The sequence below is a fragment of the Ascaphus truei genome, chromosome 5, assembly GCF_040206685.1.
Source record: "Ascaphus truei isolate aAscTru1 chromosome 5, aAscTru1.hap1, whole genome shotgun sequence".
Lineage (NCBI taxonomy): Eukaryota > Metazoa > Chordata > Amphibia > Anura > Ascaphidae > Ascaphus > Ascaphus truei.
This window is the reverse complement of record NC_134487.1, coordinates 241,358,440-241,376,578: the sequence shown is the minus strand read 5'-3', so window position 1 is coordinate 241,376,578 and position 18,139 is coordinate 241,358,440. Positions and strand designations below refer to the sequence as shown.

General features: G+C 46.7%; 1 protein-coding gene across 1 annotated transcript in view; it reads left to right on the top strand.

Moving 5' to 3' along the window:
- The window catches only part of LOC142495842 (serine/threonine-protein kinase 10-like), an 84,175-nt gene that overhangs the window by 37,638 nt on the left and 28,398 nt on the right, over positions 1-18,139 (top strand). The window contains exons 4-12 of the mRNA XM_075601874.1: positions 3,538-3,687; positions 5,054-5,126; positions 5,351-5,545; positions 9,165-9,246; positions 13,106-13,222; positions 13,772-14,905; positions 15,509-15,708; positions 16,787-16,910; positions 17,269-17,448. Coding sequence (XP_075457989.1) covers positions 3,538-3,687; positions 5,054-5,126; positions 5,351-5,545; positions 9,165-9,246; positions 13,106-13,222; positions 13,772-14,905; positions 15,509-15,708; positions 16,787-16,910; positions 17,269-17,448 — 2,255 coding nt within the window. The remainder of the gene's footprint in view (positions 1-3,537; positions 3,688-5,053; positions 5,127-5,350; positions 5,546-9,164; positions 9,247-13,105; positions 13,223-13,771; positions 14,906-15,508; positions 15,709-16,786; positions 16,911-17,268; positions 17,449-18,139) is intronic.

The following is an 18,139-nucleotide window of genomic DNA, read 5'->3' as shown; positions in this document are numbered from 1 at the left end:
CCACCGAAAGATCCATTCAAGGAAATCACGTCTTCCAAACTCCCAGGTGACCAGCCGTCTTGGAGTTATGACCCCATTGCAAAACTTTACTTCGAAATTGGGGAGGGACAAATAGTTTGGACGAACAAGTGGATGTTGACCAGGGATCCTCTGTCTGAGCCTGTGAAATCTGTTGCAGAAGTGAAGATGAAGAAAAGTGACAGTGGCGCTCCCTCAGAATATATAAGCAAAAAAATGTGCTAGCTATAATAATCCCCCAATGGAGTAGGGGCTAAAATATAATAATTCAAAGAACAGGAATTTGAAACATAAATATTGATACTGGCCCATAAAATGCAGCTGCTCAATCAGGAAGGATCATCCCTTGATTCTTAGTGGACATGAGAGAGTTGTGGAGATGAGCGCATACAAAAGAAGGGAAGAAATAAAATAAAATATAATAAATGATGTTGTACAAACGTGAATGCTTGTGGGAAAGGGGATGGTGAGTAGTGAGTATATAACCAATAGAGAATCAAAATATACTCACACGGGCATGTGTGAGTAAAGTGCACTTAAGGTTTCTTTAGACACTGTCAGGTGCTTCCTTCCGTCAGTGGATGTCCTCAGTCACTGGGTTGCACTTGTTCACAGTAGACCCAGAGGGGGAAGACCACAGGCAGAAGAGAGTAAAATGACCCGATGTAATCGTCTAGTTAAGGCCTATCGGTAGGGGCCAATCCAGCACTGCCGATACTTTCGCACGATCAATCTCAAATCCAAGGGAGGAGATTAAGTATCCGAGGAAGGAAATCTTCTTCTGTTCAAACTAACACTTCTCGAGCTTGGCAAAAAGGGAGTGATCCCGAAGTCGTTGGAGAACCTGTCTAACCTGTGCCCGATGTTCAGAGAAAGAAGTGGAAACAATAAGGATATCGTCCAGATATACCACGAGAAATCAATCAAGTAGATCCCGGAAAATCTCATTGATGACATTTTGAAATACGGCCGGTGTGTTGCAAAACCCGAAAGGCGTGACCAAGTATTCATAGTGGCCATCTTGGGTATTAAAGGCTGTCTTCCACTCATCACCTTCTCTGTTCCTAATTAAACTGTAAGCTCCTCGAAGATCCAGTTTGGTGAAGATCGTAGCCTTGCGTATGTGGTCGAAAAGTTCAGAGATGAGGGGTAGGTGATACCGATTTTTTTACAGTGATTTTATTTAGGCCTCTATAATCAATACATGGCCTGAGAGAAGCGTCCATTTTGGAAACAAAGAAGAAACCTGCACCAGCGGGGGAACTTGATTTGCAAATAAACCCTTGCTGGAGGTTCTCTGAATTGTATTCCCGCATTGTCCTGGTTTCTTGTTCTGAAAGGGGGTAAGTGCGACCTCGAGAAGGGATGGCCCCTGGGAGCAGATCGATGGCACAATCATAAGGTCGGTGTGGTGGTAACTCATCTGCCTATTTTTTGTCGAATACATCAGCAAAGTCCTGGTAGAAAACTGGAAGGCATGATGAGGAAGTTTCCATGGGTAGCCGAACCTCGGAGATGGTGTGAGACACCGGAAGACAAGATCCATGGCAATATTGTCCCCAAGCTGTCACTTGACTGCTTGTCCAGTCGATTTTGGGGTTGTGATGCCACAACCAGGGAAGGCCTAGGACCATGGGAGTTGAGGGAGAGCAAATGACATAAAAAGAAAGTGTTTCTTTGTGAAGTGCCCCAACCAAAACCAGCAACGGATTAGTCTCGTGGGTGATGGTCCCAGGTATCAAGGGTCTTCCACCAATGGCAACTACCACTAGTGGAATCTCAGTGCAGAGAGAAATGGAGTGAATTTCTATAAATGCATGATCAATGAAATTTCCTGCGGCTCCCAAATCCTCAAAAGCCTGAGTGAAGATGGAGGCTGGTTCCCAGGAGAGTGAAACCAGCAGGAGGAGCCGTGAAGGTTGTGGTGTAGGAAGAATAGAAGAAATGTCCAGAGAATATTCCTCCATCTTCACTGGGCATTGGGGTTTTACTGATTTAGGACAGTTTTGGACACAATGACCTTTGAGCCCACAGTACAGGCACAGCCCCATGGTTCGTCTCCTAGTTCTCTCCTGCTCAGGTAATTGCATCGGTTCCTCATCTGGACGAAATGCGGTAAGAGGAGTGTTGAAATGAGGAGCTACTCGAATTGTTGGGGTTTTGGAGAGTGGTCTCGCTCGGTCTGCCGTTCTCGTATCCGGAGGTCCATTCTGATACAGAGGCCAATTAGTTCCTCCAGATTTTGGGAATGTCCCGGCAAGTCAGTTCATCCTTTAAATGCTCAGAAAGCCCCTGCCAAAATGCTGCCACCAGAGCTTCATTATTCCAGCCCGTCTCCGCAGCAAGGGTTCGGAACTCAATGGCATACTGGCCTGCGGTACGTGTCCCTTGTCGGATTTGAAGGAATGAAGCAGAAGCTGAGGGCACGTGACCAGGGGCATTGAAGACTCTTTTAAATGTCTGGATATGGACAATGGAGTCATTTATCAGTGGCGATTCTCTCTCCCAGAGAGGGGAAACCCATTCGTTACTAGGGAAAAAACCGTAGGCTACCCTGGATCAGTGAGTGCCGAACATGGAGGACTGTAGTTCGAACTGAATTGAGCACTGGTTCAGAAAACCTCTACAAGGAATAGGGTCTGGATCTGTGGTTCCCTGGGCGAAGGGGTGACAGAGCTGGCGCCAGAGAGGATTCTGGTAAGGGCAGTGCAGGGGTAGAACCCACCTGGAGTGTCCAGCTGGGTAAAAATGTCCTGAAATCTGCTTAAAATGAGTGCCAGCTGTTGGTTTTGCAGGGCGAGGTGTGTCTCATGATCTCTGAGTAGTTCCCCTTGGAGAAATACAGCTGGCACTACAGTACCTCAGCAGGGTCCATGTTTGGCTGAGCAAAATGTGACGGTGCTCGTCTCGATTCAAGAAGTAGACCCGCAGGGCTGATTTAGGAATGCAGAATAACCAACCAGAGCCCAGGGACAGAGCCCTGTTAGAGAATCCGTAGTCAGTAGAGGTCAAGGCTGGTGGCAGTAGTGCAGAGTCCAGGCGACAGGTAAAAGGTTAGGGCAGGTGGAAGGCAGAGAGGTCGGAGCCACAGTCCGGGTTCAGCAACAGGGATTCCAAATAGGCGAAAGGGTAATCCGTGACAACGAAGATGAATCGGAGCCGCAGCAAACAGGACTTTGTTCTGCGACTCCCACTGGGAACTGCAGCCTTAAGTAGCAGGCTGCCAGTAACGAAAATGGCCGGACAGAGGAGAAAGGGCAGGCAAGCTGGAAAACCCAAACTGCAGTAAACCCGGCACGGATTCGGCAGAATCCTTACAGTGTGTGAGTCAGTGTGTATGTGTGATAGTCAGTGTATATGTATGATAGACACTGTATATGTGTGAGAGTTACTGTGTATGTGTAAGAGTGACTATGTATGTGTGAGAGTCACTGTGTATGGGTGATAGTCAGTGTGTATGTGTGATAGTGACTGTGTATATATGGGAGGCTCTTGGTCAGTGTACTGTCTCTTACACAGAGTTGGGACGTGGTCTGACAGAACCCCAGATTCGTGTGGTTTGCTTGCAGACGCTCCTCGCCCTCCAGTACCTGCACGATCACAAAATCATCCACAGGGACTTAAAGGCCGGTAATATCCTGCTTACCCAGCAGGGCGACATCAGACTGGGTGAGTATGGTCAAACTGACACCTCTTGTGTAATGAGGGGGCCTCAATTACTGCTCTCTTGGACCCAGATGTATTAAGCTCCATTAGGCGATTTAACTAGGGTGACCAGATGTCCCAGTGTGGCTGCGACAGTCCTGGTTTTTCGAGCGGTGTCCCAACTTTTTGGGGCTCTGCACTGGTTTTAGGATCCCCCTGGTGAGCACCGACTGCATGTACGAAGAGCTCTTGCCAACCGCGCCTGCACGATTGGCACTTGCCGGCTGTTCTTGCACATGCGCAATCAGCAAGCCCCGATCGCGCATGCGTAACCAGCAAACGGCATTCACGCATGCGCAGTCAGCAAGTACTGATTGCACATGCGCACGAGCAGCCGGGAAGTGCCGATAGCGCATGCGCGGCTGGTAAGCGCTCATGCATGACATTTGTCCTGGTTTTTGCCGGGACAAATCTGGTCACTCTAGATTTGATCTAATGTTAAACTAACCTACCGTTAATCATAACGTCTAACCACTAAAAAGAATAACTGAATGTTAATCCAGTGTTACTGATTGAAAAAACATATGGTTAAATGTATCCGGCCGTTAGTGCTAATGATATGCCTTCCCCCTGTAACTCTCGCTGACCGGCTCCCTAGGGAGGTTAGATCGGTGTAGTTGTGTATTGAACATCAACAACAATTTACCTTGTCTCAGGGTGTTGGATGTTGTTGGCTGGGCAATGGAAACGATGGGCACCAGGAGTTTTTATAGTACAACTTCAACCTTTATTCATGTTCCCAGGCTTGGAAACTCTGCATTCACATTTACAATAAGATTGACATTCTCTCTTTCTCTCTCCCTCTCGTCATTGTAAACTAGTTGCTAAACTAGGGTTTTGTCATTGTTTAGCAACTGGGAGCAGACCCCTTAGTATGTGCACCTTTTAACGCTTTGTAGGGCAAAATAAAATGGGAGCTTTTAATCCAAGTAGTATCTACAGAGACTCGGGAAGTCAGTGGAAAGTTTGACGTCACAATGTTTGACTACTCTTTTATTTATAATCCCAGAGAACAAATACTCTTTTTACTAGCAAACTTGGTTTTTACTTTCCTTACTATAGAAAATGGAGTTAATTTTTAAGGCAATTTCTCTCACGTTTTGTGTTTGGGGCAGAAATATCAGTAAAACCTTTTGCAAATTTTATGAATCTAAGTGCAGTCCCGCTGCTTTTTACTCACTTTGGTGACAGAGCTGAAACGCATTGGCTCTCTTGTGCCAAAGGGGTTAAGCTACTTCAACTACTGAAACTGCGTTGGGTTTGTAGAACCGAGAGGGTAAGTAGGTTGTTGCTGGGGTGACCCTGGTGTCTTCGATGGTTTTTTTGGCAGCCGATTTCGGAGTCTCTGCGGTGAACTCCCAGACACTGCAACGTCGGAGCTCCTTCATCGGGACCCCTTACTGGTGAGTCCTGCATCCCCATCATACGACACCCACAACCCAGGTTTACAGGGGGCATTATTTACTAAAGTCTCCTGGATGCAAAATGGGAGAAAAACCAGTGCATAAAACAGCATCAGATTTATCAAAGGGAAATCTCCAGTTGCTTTCAATGCTCCAGTTTTGCAGCCGGGAGACTTTAGTAAATACAACCCTTTAGTGTTACAGACCTCTCCGTGTCCCTGCAGGATGGCTCCGGAGGTTGTGATGTGTGAGACTTGTAAGGACACCCCTTATGACTACAAGGCTGACATGTGGTCTCTGGGGATCACTCTGATTGAGCTGGCTGAGAGGGATCCCCCAAATCATGAGCTGAACCCCACTCGTGTTCTGCTGAGGATCATAAAGTCCCAGCCCCCGCGCCTGAGGGATCCCCAGACATGGTGAGTCAACGACTTCCACCCATATATACAAACACAGCGTGCCATATTTACTAAGCAGTACTAAGCCATAAGACACAATGGCCCAGATCCACAGAAGTTGGTTACTGACTGAAGAATGTGCTTTCCTATCTTAATGCCTCATTAAATGTTTTCATGTATCTTCAAAGCTCAATAACATTAGGTTAAGGCCTCTTTTCGTCCGGTAAGAAAACTTAACATGAAGTACAATATATATAGAGTAGACCGCACTCTCTAGAATATATAAATGAAATTGCAGGGTGCCAACGGGACTTGGGGTACCCAAACCCCCTAACCAATACTACCACACAAAAAGTCCCAGCACACACTGTCTAACGAAGAATGGTACTATGGATTATGTCACTGAAAGATATTTAATGTGAACAAAAGATAATGCAGAGAGTGATGCAACGCAGTAGTAACATAATGCAACAACAATGATAATGGGGTAAATACAATAGGAAAAGGGACAGGGTGGTGGGGGGAAACAGAAACAAATAAATACACCAGGGGTAGGTTCACAAGGGGGGCAACGTAACGTTTCAGGGGGATACCCCTTTCTCAAGCCCGTTCCCTCAGGTCTGGAATGACCATGAGGTACTTCCCTTTATCCCTACTGCCCCAATGTCTAATGAAGAACTCAGAACAAAAGTGAGCACACCACTTAAGGAGGAGAGCTGATTTCAGAGAGAGAAAGGGTCCATTCCTTAGTACCATTCTTCGTTAGACAGTGTGTGCTGGGACTTTTTGTGTGGGAAAACTTAACATGGTGGCAAGCCTATGCAATAACCTCTCCTTGCCTTCCCCAAAGGAGTGTTACGTTGAGGTAGTGTTATTTAGGCATAAGCGCTCAGTATGGTTGGGGTACCTTTCTCAGGGTGCTGGCATCCGTGCAAGCTGGTGTAGTAAGCGTTGATGAAACGAAAGGCACCAGAAACTTTATTTAGACAAATAGTTCTTTATTTATTATTGTAGGTGTAACACAGTTTGCCCCCCCCCCCCCCTGTGTAGGATTCTAAGGGTAGAATGACCCTGACACAGGACACACATACAGTAACCAATACACCGGAGTATATATATAACAGTTTACTGAATATGCATAACAATATAACCATCACATCAGCAAGGTGTCACTTTATAACACTAATAGGCACAACTACCCGGTCACCTCACAGGGCTTTCTACCCCACACCTAATTTCCCCAAAATTCACCAATAGTCCCGAAACCCCACCCAAGTGTGGAACAGCGCTTCCCACTAAGATGAAGTGTATAGGTGGTGCACTTGGTGATTTGGATGGTACCTGCCCAGTGTTCCTGCACCCGGGTACTGCAAAACTGAAAAGGACCCGTCTGTGTCCATCGCCGAAGCCTCAGTGATGGCGTCCTCCTCCTGGTGTATGGTCTCCCTCCGATGACCTCACTGCTCAAACAGTCTCTGTCTCTGCTACTGCAGAGAATGATTCCCTTCAACACTGATCCTTCTTGTCAGAGCACGCAGCACTGCAGCTGTGTCCCTGATCATACACACTGCTAAGGGCAGGGTCCCTACCTAAGGGGCATTCCCTACTGCAGCACAAACTGAAAGGTGAGTTGGGCCTAGCTGGGGCCTAGGGGTAGCCTAGTGTAGGAGCACTTGCTCCCTATACACACTACCTCCCCCTACCTTATCCTAGCACCAACTGACATTCTCACTCAGCGCAACAATGTATCCATTCCCTGCTGCAGGGAATCTGTGAGCCCTATTGGCTGCAATGCAGCAGGTGATAGGAGTGAAAGGGCAGTCCCCAGAGGCTTCTGGGTATTGTAGTCCCTTAGTGACCTCTTTTACATTATGGCCACGTGCGCGAGCTGCACTGCGCATGCGCAAGTCTGTAATGGCCGCCGCTGCTAACTGCACATGCGCGACCTTGGGGAACCCCTGCGCTACAGAGCACCATCTCTGCCAAACCTCCCTCTTAATAATGGCCGCCGCAACTCTGCTGCGCATGTGCCAGCCTCCGCGCATGCGCGAACATAACAAAGATGGCGGCGCCCTGCCTCAGACGTCACCGTGAGGCCCCGGCGACACGCTCGCCCCTGCAGCTGCCTGACATACCGCGGGGGTCCCCGCCACAGAGCGGAGGTACGGGGGCACCAGGGGAACCCTGCTACATTGGCATTCATAATTCTTCCCTGGAAGCTCAGACAGCACTTCAGGGAGGCACATTGCTTGTCATCTTTCCATGCATTTCAGGTGGATAAATGGCAATCCCTTGCAAGTGGATATGAGGTTTGCTAGCAGCCTACCAGGACTCTATGCAGGAGTGCACCTTCTATCGAGGACCCCAAATCCTGTCATTCTGTACAGGTCCCTCCTAGTCCCTACTTTGGCTTGCCAGTGTGCTATTTGGGCCTATATGACCCTATATGATACTCTGAGGTCCTTCTCGATGAATCCCCTGGCATGGGTATCATGCACATCCTCTTTGTTGGGCATTTGTGGCCCTGTCTTCAGAAGGGGACACTTTCCTTAACAAAAAATAATAAGAGGTGACCATTCATTCTAAACACAGTTATACATTCAAAGGACAGATAATATGTACAGTGAGGCTCCTCTCCTCTTGTCCTCCAGGAACCTAGGGTCTAGAAGCTTCTGCGGCCCTATTTATACCTCTCTGTAAGCTCACCATCTCCCTGGATACAGGGGGAGGGGATTTGAATATTGCTTGGTAATTTGCCTCAGGTGACAAATTAAGCACCTTCCAGAAGATGGGCGTGGCTAGGCCTCTGCTGAGTTACTTTGCACCATAATATGTGAATGGGCGCAGTATCTTGCAAAACCCATGCAGTTAACCCTTTAGGAGCCATAACCCGCTAACTACACAAAGTAATTCCAGAGGGGGTGGGCGGGTTACACTAATCACATATACAGCGGCTGTTGTTTTTGCCTTAATTAGCTTTGTTGATTTGTATTAACCTCAGGAAAAATAACATCCGGTAATGATTCTGGTAACGGGACGCTATGAGCCCTGCGTTAATGGACCTCCGTGGATCTGGCCCTATGGGTCATATTTACTTAGCAGTCTTCTACCATAAAGCACCTTTCCACACTGGAAGACATCTTACAACCCATCTGAGACAGTATGGTGGTCACTTAGGAAGGTCTTCCAGCTGAGGCAAAATAAACTGCACCAATTTTATTAAGGAAACAGAAAATGGGGTTTTCTGCTTTAATAAATGTGGTGCAATATTTTTGCCCTAACTTTACCTTGGTTTTGCAGCGTTAAGTGACCCCCCATTGTGAATCAGTAATGCCCCCCATATATGAGGCTAACCTCTTGGTTGGAGGGGATGTACACACCCACAATGTCTATAGGCCTGTGACTGGTACTGGGTTTATGTTGCTGTTTATGTTGCTTGTTTACCTTTGGTAGCTAGCAATGGTATTTAGTGCATTACATAATGAAGCTGTGGCTGTTCTTTATCCAAACCATGCGTTCTGTTTTTTGGGGGGTTTGGTGGGATGGCCTAGATGTAAAAGCTTATGATAAAAAGCCATTATTTCACAAGGCCGTGTGTTCATTTTTTAGGGGGGTTTCTGTTTCTTCTGAATCCTCCCAGGTCTCAGGACTTTAACGATTTCCTGGAGAGATGTCTGCAGAGGAGCCCACAGGATCGATCTACAGCCAGCCAGCTTCTCCAGGTCAGTAAATGAGGGGTGGGGGGTGGACAGAAGCAGATTTCAAAATCCGCCACCCCTAGGTCGGCCGCCTCCTTTCTTCCGCCATCCTGCTCCTTTGGAAACCCAGCGTCAAATGATGCCGTGGACATCACCAATGTGACAATTGCATGGTGGCGCGTTCCCATGGAAAAGCGACATCATGACGTCATTTGACGTTGCGCTGTCACGTTGCCATGACTACGAGACGCCGTGTGATGTGACATTGGGGACGTCTGCAGCATCATTTGACGCTGGGATTGAAAAGGAGCAGGAGGGCGGCAGAAAGAAAGCGGCTGACACAGGCGGGTACCTTCTCAGTAGGGCCGATAGGCCCGAGAGCGCAGCAAAATTATATGAGTGAAAATTTTTGCCGCCCCAAAATTTTGCCGCTTTAGGCCTGGGAGTAATGGGAAATCTGACACTGGGGTTGAGCCCGAGCAGTGGGAACACAGAAAGATGTTAGTGGCACGTAAAGCAGACCCAGGCTGCTGTAAAAACTTACAGCTAGGGTGACTAGATGTCCCGGTTTTGTCGGGACAGTCCCGGTTTTTTCTCCCCTGTCCCGGTTGCTGGTCTGTCCCGGTAATGTCCCGGATTTTCTCCCTGGTCCCGTTTTCTGTGTTGGCGGCGCTGCACGAGTCGGCGGCGAGGAGGATGCAGCGGCAGCAGCGGGTAAGTATTTTGAGAATGCCCGGGGATTGGACTTCTTTAGTTAAACATGCCGGGCTGCAGGGGATTGGATGGTATGTCGGGGCGGGGCTTTGTCAAAAAAGCAGTCGCAGGGGCGGCCACGTGGCCTCCCGCTCTCCCTTGCCTTCTTTTCCCCGGCACTCCGGCCCTCCCTCCGACTCCCCGGTTCTCCCTTTGGTTCCCCGGTTCTCCCTTTGGCTCCACGGTTCTCCCCCTGGCTCTCCGGCCCTCCCTCTGGCTCCCCGGTCCTCCCTCTGGCTCCCCGGCTCTCCCTCCGGCACCGGTCCCCGGCTCTCCCTCCCCCCGGCATCTCTGCTCTCCCTCCACCTGGCACCCCGACTCGCTCTCTCCCTGGCACCCCGGCTCGCTCTCCCCCTGGCACCCCGGCTCGCTCCCCCCCCAGAGCCCGCTCCTCCCCCCCCAGAGTCCGCTCACAGCCGCTCGCTAGCAGTGCTGCTAGTGAGCGCATACCGCCTCCGCCGAATCAGCTGCCTCCGCCGAATCTGCAGCAGTCTGAGGTAGGATAGGGGGGGAGATGAAAGATGCAAGGGTGGGGGAGAGAGATGGAAGATGCAGGGGTGGGGGAGAGAGATGGAAGATGCAGGGGGGAGAGAGATGGGAGATGCAGGGGGGAGAGAGATGGGAGATGCAGGGGGAGAGAGATGAGAGATGCAGGGGGGAGAGAGATGGGAGATGCAGGTGGGGGGAGAGATAGGAGATGCAGGGGGGGAGATAGATGGGAGATGCAGGGGGGGAGAGAGATGGGAGATGCAGGGGGGAGAGAGATGGGAGATGCAGGGGGAGAGAGATGGGAGATGCAGGGGGAGAGAGATGGGAGATGCAGGGGGGGGGGGGAGAGACCTGTGCGGCACAATTTGTAAAAATATTTATGGGGTGGGAGTCTTTTAAAAATGTATTGGGTCGGTGGGGGTCTTTTAAAAATGTATTGGCGGGGGCGGGTATTTTTATTATGTATTTCGGGGTGGGGTTTTTTGGTATGTATTTTGTGGGGGGATTGAGTGAGCAGAGTGGGGTAATTGATGGAAGGTAGGGGCGAGTGAGAGGAGAGAGGGGGAGTGAGTGAGGAAAAGAGGGAGTAAGACAGGGGAGATAAATACATGTGAGGCGGGAGGGGGGAAGAGTGAGTGAGACGGAGGGGAGAGAGAAATTCATGGGTAGAGGGTGGAAAATAAAGGGGGCTCGTGAGGTGTGAAATTAACCTAAATCCGCCCTTATAGTGCGCGCGACAGTGACGCGACAGATGACGTCACCCGTCGCCGCTAGCGAAAGTTGTAATTCGCTTTCCGGCAACGTCGCAGGCGACCAGGTCTTTGATTGGTTCAGAGGCTGTCACATGTGGCCTCTGAAAAATCAAATTTGACCGGCTTCAGAAATTCGTGCCGCTCCCGTCGCTCCGCGCTTACTATAAGCGCACGCGACAGCGGCAATACATTTGTTTTGCCGCGATGTCGCATCGCCGGCACTATAAGCGCAGCCTAAGGCCGCACTTATAGTGCCGGCAAAGCTGACGTCATTCTGCGGTCGCTGGAAAAATCAAATTGAAGTGACTTCCAGCGATTGCGTTCAAGCCGTTACGCCGTCCTGTCGCTCCTACTATAATGGCACGCGACGGCGTAAATACATTTGTTTTGACACAACTTCGCCAGCACTATTAGCGCGGCCTAATGTGTATCAGCCAGATAGGGGTTCCCCGAGATTTATCCAAATACTTCAAGGGTTCCTACAAACAAAACATAGGTTGGGAATTACTGGCTTAGTCTATCTTCTTAATCCACCACCTAGCAGAGCTAATAAGTACTGTAAGTAACAACATATATTTATAACACACAACCCTATTTCCCCTATTTATTTTACAAATTGTAATATTATATACACAAGCCACAAGGTCAGGTCAGGAATGAGTAATGTCAAATTTTTAAAATGTCTTAATTTTAATTAATGCCTTCATTTTGATTTAATTTTAATTAATTATTTATTTAGTTTTAATGTCTTCATTATTTATATAATTTTAATTAATGTATGAATTTTTTATTAAGTACAGTAGAGATGAGAAATTACATTTCAGATTTCAGGCTGCAAAGTGGTTTGTTTTATTTTTTTCTGATAGTGAAATCCTCTATCCTCTATACACACAAACACACACTGCAGCCCCCACCTCTACACACACACACTGCAGGGCCCACCTCTGTATACAGAAACACACAGGTTGCCAACTTTTATTGAAGGCTAACCCGGAGATAACATTTTTTAGATCTTTTTATTATATATTTATTTATCTTGCCTTTGGCTGTATCCTCCCCTCCAAATTCCGTCAACATGGCTGCGCGACGTCACGTAATGCCTATTGCCATAACAACGAGCCGCTCGGTGACGTCACGCGGCATCAAGTTGACATGACAACGGGACGCATTATGGTGATGAGGCATCACGTGATGCCTCATTGTCATGGCAACATGTCACCGCCTGACGTTAGAGTGTCTCGTTGTCATGGCAACGGGGTGTGTGACGTGATGTACATTGTTTTATAAAAAAAAAACTTAAGTGTCCCGGTTTTTCATCTTGAAAATCTGGTCACCCTACTGCACCGACACACTTTATTCGAGCAAATACCCGGTATGTACCTGGCAAATACCTGGAATGCGCCGCTCCTCACCTCTGACAAGCCCCGTTGCATTTGCCTTCCCAGCCTGGGTTCATGCCTGGCTGACGGGCGGCTGATCTGTTAAATGATAATGATTAGGATTTAATAGGCTGCAATGCTTCGCGTGTCTACCAGATGGCATAAATTCATGAATTGTAATGCAGTATATATATATGTACTGTGCAGTATTGCAGCCAGCGGGATTAAAATGCTTCAATCCCTGCTTGGAAAATAACTCAATGTACTCGGGCAGAAAACAGTCACAAACCTCAATACACCCGGGTATACCCGAATTCGTGGGACTAGCCAAGCTCGAATAAAGTGTGTCGCCAGTGTACTTACAGTCCTATGTGAAGCCTTCAATGCGTTGCATGGCCCTCAGGCACTGTACAGGTTAAAAGCCTTTGGACAGATTCCCCACAAGGTCTGTTGGTTTGGGGGTTGCACAAAAAAAAGGGATGATTATATTTTCTGCCCCTTTCACCCCAGCATCCGTTTCTGTCTGGGGTTAGGGACAATCGTCCCCTGAGGGAGCTGGTGGCTGAGGTCTTGGCGGAAGTGACAGAAGAGGAAGAAGAGGAGAAGCTGAAGGATCGAGATTCTGTGGTAAGGAATAAACCTTATTATCTCATAAGACAGTCCCCTCTCATAGATACATTCTTACCTCCTGGAGGTGGCTGCACACTCTCTTTTTACAGCAATATAAAAATATTAATATCTATGCAACAGATATTTTATTGCACATTTTATAACATTATCATTATGAAATAACCTGTAATTTCTCCATAAATTGTTTTGTACATTTATATTTGATGGTTAAATAAAATATGGCTAGTTATTTTACACAAAGGATCCTCTGCACCAAAAGCACATCAAATGCATACTTCCTCTTGTTCTATACATGATGATCAGCAGTGTGTGTGTGTGTGTGTGGGGGGGGGGGGAGTAGGACAGATAGCTCTGGCTTCATATGGGTTGGATCTTTGAGTAGAAGAATGTCAGCATGAACTAATAACATTTCATCACAAAGCTTTCTAATGCTTTTTTCTGATTTGTGGCCCTCTGACATCAAGAAACATGTCAATGCAAGTTATAAATAATCCATTTTACCAAGCATATCTAATTTTATTTACACTTTTTCAATTTATTCCGCAGAAGAATCTTTCTCATAACTGCCCTATAGAAAAGATCAGGTTGGCAGAAACTAAATCCACTGCAAATGTAACCTGTATTAAAGCAGATATAGAGAATGGTTTTCCTGGGGTAGGCAGCTGTGGTCTACAGGGGTCAGGCCAAGTGGAATATGTGAAGTCTTCAGAACAGGATGCACCGCTGAGAGCACGGAGGGTATCCAGCTTCCTGAAACAGATGCACAGGCGCTCTGTCCCTACGGTCTCGAGGGAAGCAAGAGTGTCAGTGTGGTGGAAGGTTGACAGGGAGCTGTGTGTAGCAGAAGGCAGAGAGGATAAGAATGGGGCAGACAATGGAGCTGTCCAGTACTTCCCTGCTAAGCTGAAAAATTCTGAATCGCCTGTGTGCCAGGGTCTTATCCTTGGGGCAGCAGGAGGAAAGGGGGAAAAGGGAGCTAATGTTGTATGTGACAGAGAATGTGAGGGCACTGTGATGGTCAGGGAGTCAGACACACCTTGTCCAATAGATGAAGATGCAGGAATCTGTGACTCCCAGATTCAGGAGTTACCCCAAGAGAGTGGAAGTGACTCCCAAGCAAGTACAAGTGACAACGTCAGACCTGAAAGCCATACAAATGCACCCAGCTTTGGGCGTGAAACCCTGGAGCCATTTAACTTTGGTGCACCAATGCTACGGGAGTCAAGGTGGAAAAGCAGCGAAAGGCTATGCGTTTCCTCCCATGGATTATCTAGGAGGTGGACGGTGCCTGCTGCCAGGAGTAAGAGAACCATGATAACACAGGAAAAGGCAGAAGTACCAGAGGCTGGGAGACGAGTGCAGAAGCTAGATCGAAGGACACATTTATCTACCAAAGACGAGATGCAAACAGTCAGGATAACTCATAGTGTGGAGTCAGGGTCCACAGGCGAAAAAGTGGAGACCACTGGAGACAGGGGAGAAGGGGTTACACAGATACCTAATCACAGAACTGATGGATACAAGCACAGATTGAACTTTGCCCGATGCTCATGGGCTATAGATTCAATTGAACCCAATGGGGGAGCTATTCTGCAGAGAGCGGTTGCAGCTAAGGAGAGAGGAGATGGAACAGAGGAGCATGCTGGAGATACAGCATCAAATTCAGGGCACGCTGTGCAGGTGAGGGCCCTCTAGGCATCTAAGGGGACTCTGTATCATCACAGATAAAGTCCTGATGCACCGCTTCATTTCTTGGGGCTCAGTTGTGTTAAGTTTAAGAAACAGTTTCCTACATCCAGTGCACATTTTTAGAAGCCATAAAGTTACATCACCCTAAACTTGGCGGATTATTTAATGCAGAATGAAGGTGGAATGACACAAGGATGCAAAATTTGATATATCTAATTGCAGCTATGCAGGAATATACCAAATAAATTAAACATAGGAAGGGTGGTGACCCAGGGAGAAATCTGATTTCCATTACAAAGACATAGGGAGAGAATCACTAAGTGCCAATATGCTGGTATGGCACCCCAATCCAACGTTAACGGTCATGCAAGTCGATCAGGGAGTGGCACCCACGCACCAGCGCTTTGTAAATCTCCCCCATAATTGGCAAATGTTTCACGTCAGTGTTTTGTTTGCTTCCTCTGGATTGATAGAACTATAAGAACAATATAAGACACATATATCACACAGCTAGCCTGTAGCAAAGGTTGAATTCTATGGACATGTGTTTTTTTCAACTGATCAACTATATTGCTATGTAACTATATTGAACAGGGGGTGCAGGAGGAGACTGACGTCTGTCTGACACAGGGAGGGGATGTCCTTATGGATCAGACAGAGGGTTTGTCCCAAGTGACCGTGAAAACTGTGCGAGTCACCCGGAGGTTCATGGTTGATGGGAAGGAGGTGAGCGTGTCTTCTTGCAAACGTCCAAACGAGCCCAATGGCAGAGACCACAAGGAGCGCTCTGTGAGGTAAGAAAGCCATAAGGAGCCTGCGATAATAAGGGTTCCCCTATTCTGCAATGTGTATATGGAACTCCCAGCTGCTTCCTGTTTTGGGTAAAGTGATATCTTAGCTGATTAGTGCAGGGGGTTACTGGTTGATTTGGACGGGCAATAATGCAGTGTATTAAGGATACTGTGATCCTGGTGGAGATGAGTTTAGCTTCATTCAAATGAGTGGGACTAACATCTTCTCCATCGCAGCATATTAAGGGCCCTATTCAAACACATGAATGTGAGAGAGAAAACATGTAGAAGAGATGAATGGTATAGAAAGGGATGGATGAATGTGAGTGAGCATGTGAGATTTTATGTCAGCCTTGAGCCTTTTCCTCCAAAATCACAGGCTTTTTCACTGGTTTGAACCTTTGCCGTATTTGCTAATTGTCTGTTTTATTTGGCCAGAATATCGTGCATACCTAATTTCCATTGCATTCTACGAAAAAAAAAAAAAGTTTAACATTCGTTGTGGGAAGAACAACATTATTTTTATTTTTGTCTAAGCCGTAGCTGCTTTTTTGGAGTTATTAGATAGGGACCGTTGAGTGTTCACCATGACGACTCTTTTTCAAATTTAAATAACTTTTTATTTTTGTCAATTTTTTTGTTATACACTGATGCACAAATCCAGAGGGTTACAGTACATTTTCTAGAACAGGACAAAATGTACCATTCAGATGAATTATTTTGTAATGTGTATCTTGCATATACATACAGTGCTAACACAGAAAGTTATTTCAAAGAACCAAGTCTCTGATTTTCCAGTCTTTATGAGGATTTGGCGGGCTCTACATGTTTAAAAGTTGACTTCACCCAAAGGAACATTTTTCTCTGTAGCCCAAAACTTCATATGGTGAGCTACATTTCTATTAGAATAGTGAAGTTAAGTGAATAAGTACGATCTAAAAATGCACAATAATGCAGTAGAAAATAACAAATAGGTGCTGAAAACATGATTAACCAGTTACGCTTCTCCTTTCAGGCTTCTTATATATGTAAAAGCAGCATAACTTCCATGTCCCTAACTGACTTCTAACTTCTTGTGCAGGCGTCAGGAGTTGCAAGAGCTGAGATTGTTGCAGAGGGAAGAGAAGAAATCCCAGAGCCAGCTGGAGCAGAGAATGCAGCATCAGAGGGAGCTCATGTTCCGTCACATTGAACAGGAAATTATAGTAAGAAGGCTGGACACGACTGCAGATCTCCAGCATAATACAGTGTGGAGGTCTAAAATGCATATTGCTTGTGTACATAGATTTATTGAGGGCTGTCATACCATTTTTATTAATGGCCCATCATGGTCAATTCTCCTGAGATGTAGTTTGTGCACAGATATGTTTATGAAAGAGCATTAGTCTTGGTATAAACCTGATTTATCAGAATATAATTCCGTACTGATCCAGAGAGAAACCCGGGCAGAGTATTCATCCAGGGAGATATCTGATTGATCGGGACATTTCTTCTGATTATTGCAACCCGTTTACAGTTGAATGGGCTTACAAAACAGTAATAGTGATGTTTGTGCACGTGCAGGGGAAGAAGGAGTATTATGGCCGCGAGATTGAAACCCAGGAACGGCAGATGGAGCAGGCAAGGGGGAGGAGGGAAGAGGAACACACAAACCGTCTGCGTCAGGACGCTCTGCGCCTGAAATCTCAGCAACAGAAAGAGAGAATCAAGAACAAAGCAGAGTTGAAGGACAAGTTCAAGGAGGTGATATGAAAACTGCTGGTACTGAGCATCACAAAAGAGCTAATGTCAACCTGGGGATTAAGATTTTTTTAAGATAAAGAGAAGCCCTAACTAAAATATCTTTTTTATGGTGCTGACAGTGTACACAGGGCTGTACACAGATTTTTGCAGGCAAGGTTCCCTTCAATGAAGAGCTTACACTCTGATAGTGGTGCCTGAGGTACAAGAAAGATTAAGCGATTTGCCCAAAGTCGCAAAGAGCAAATTCTGGGATCTGAACCAGGTGGACCCACTTCAAAGGCAGTGTTCGTACCACTAAGATATGTCTCAATGTTTTTATATTTTTATAAATGTCTTGATAGTTTAGTAAGAATCAAAACTTTGCTGACCGGTTTAAAACAGCCGTTCATTTTCAGGGACTTAACTTGTAAATGTCCGTGCTGTAATATAAATAACTTGGCTATAACTGGAGACTTTTAACAATCGTGAAGCGTCTTCACCGTCAAAATATTATTGGTACCAAAAGATTGGCGTAAAGCAGACACGGTGCTTATATTCAAAGGGAGCTAGATCACAAACGAGGAATTACAGACCTATAAGACTGACATCAATAGTGGGGAAGCTACTTCAAGGTTTAGACTGGGATAATATTCAGGAATACCTAATGGTAAACAAAATCATTAGTAATAGTCAGCATGGATTTATGAAGGAT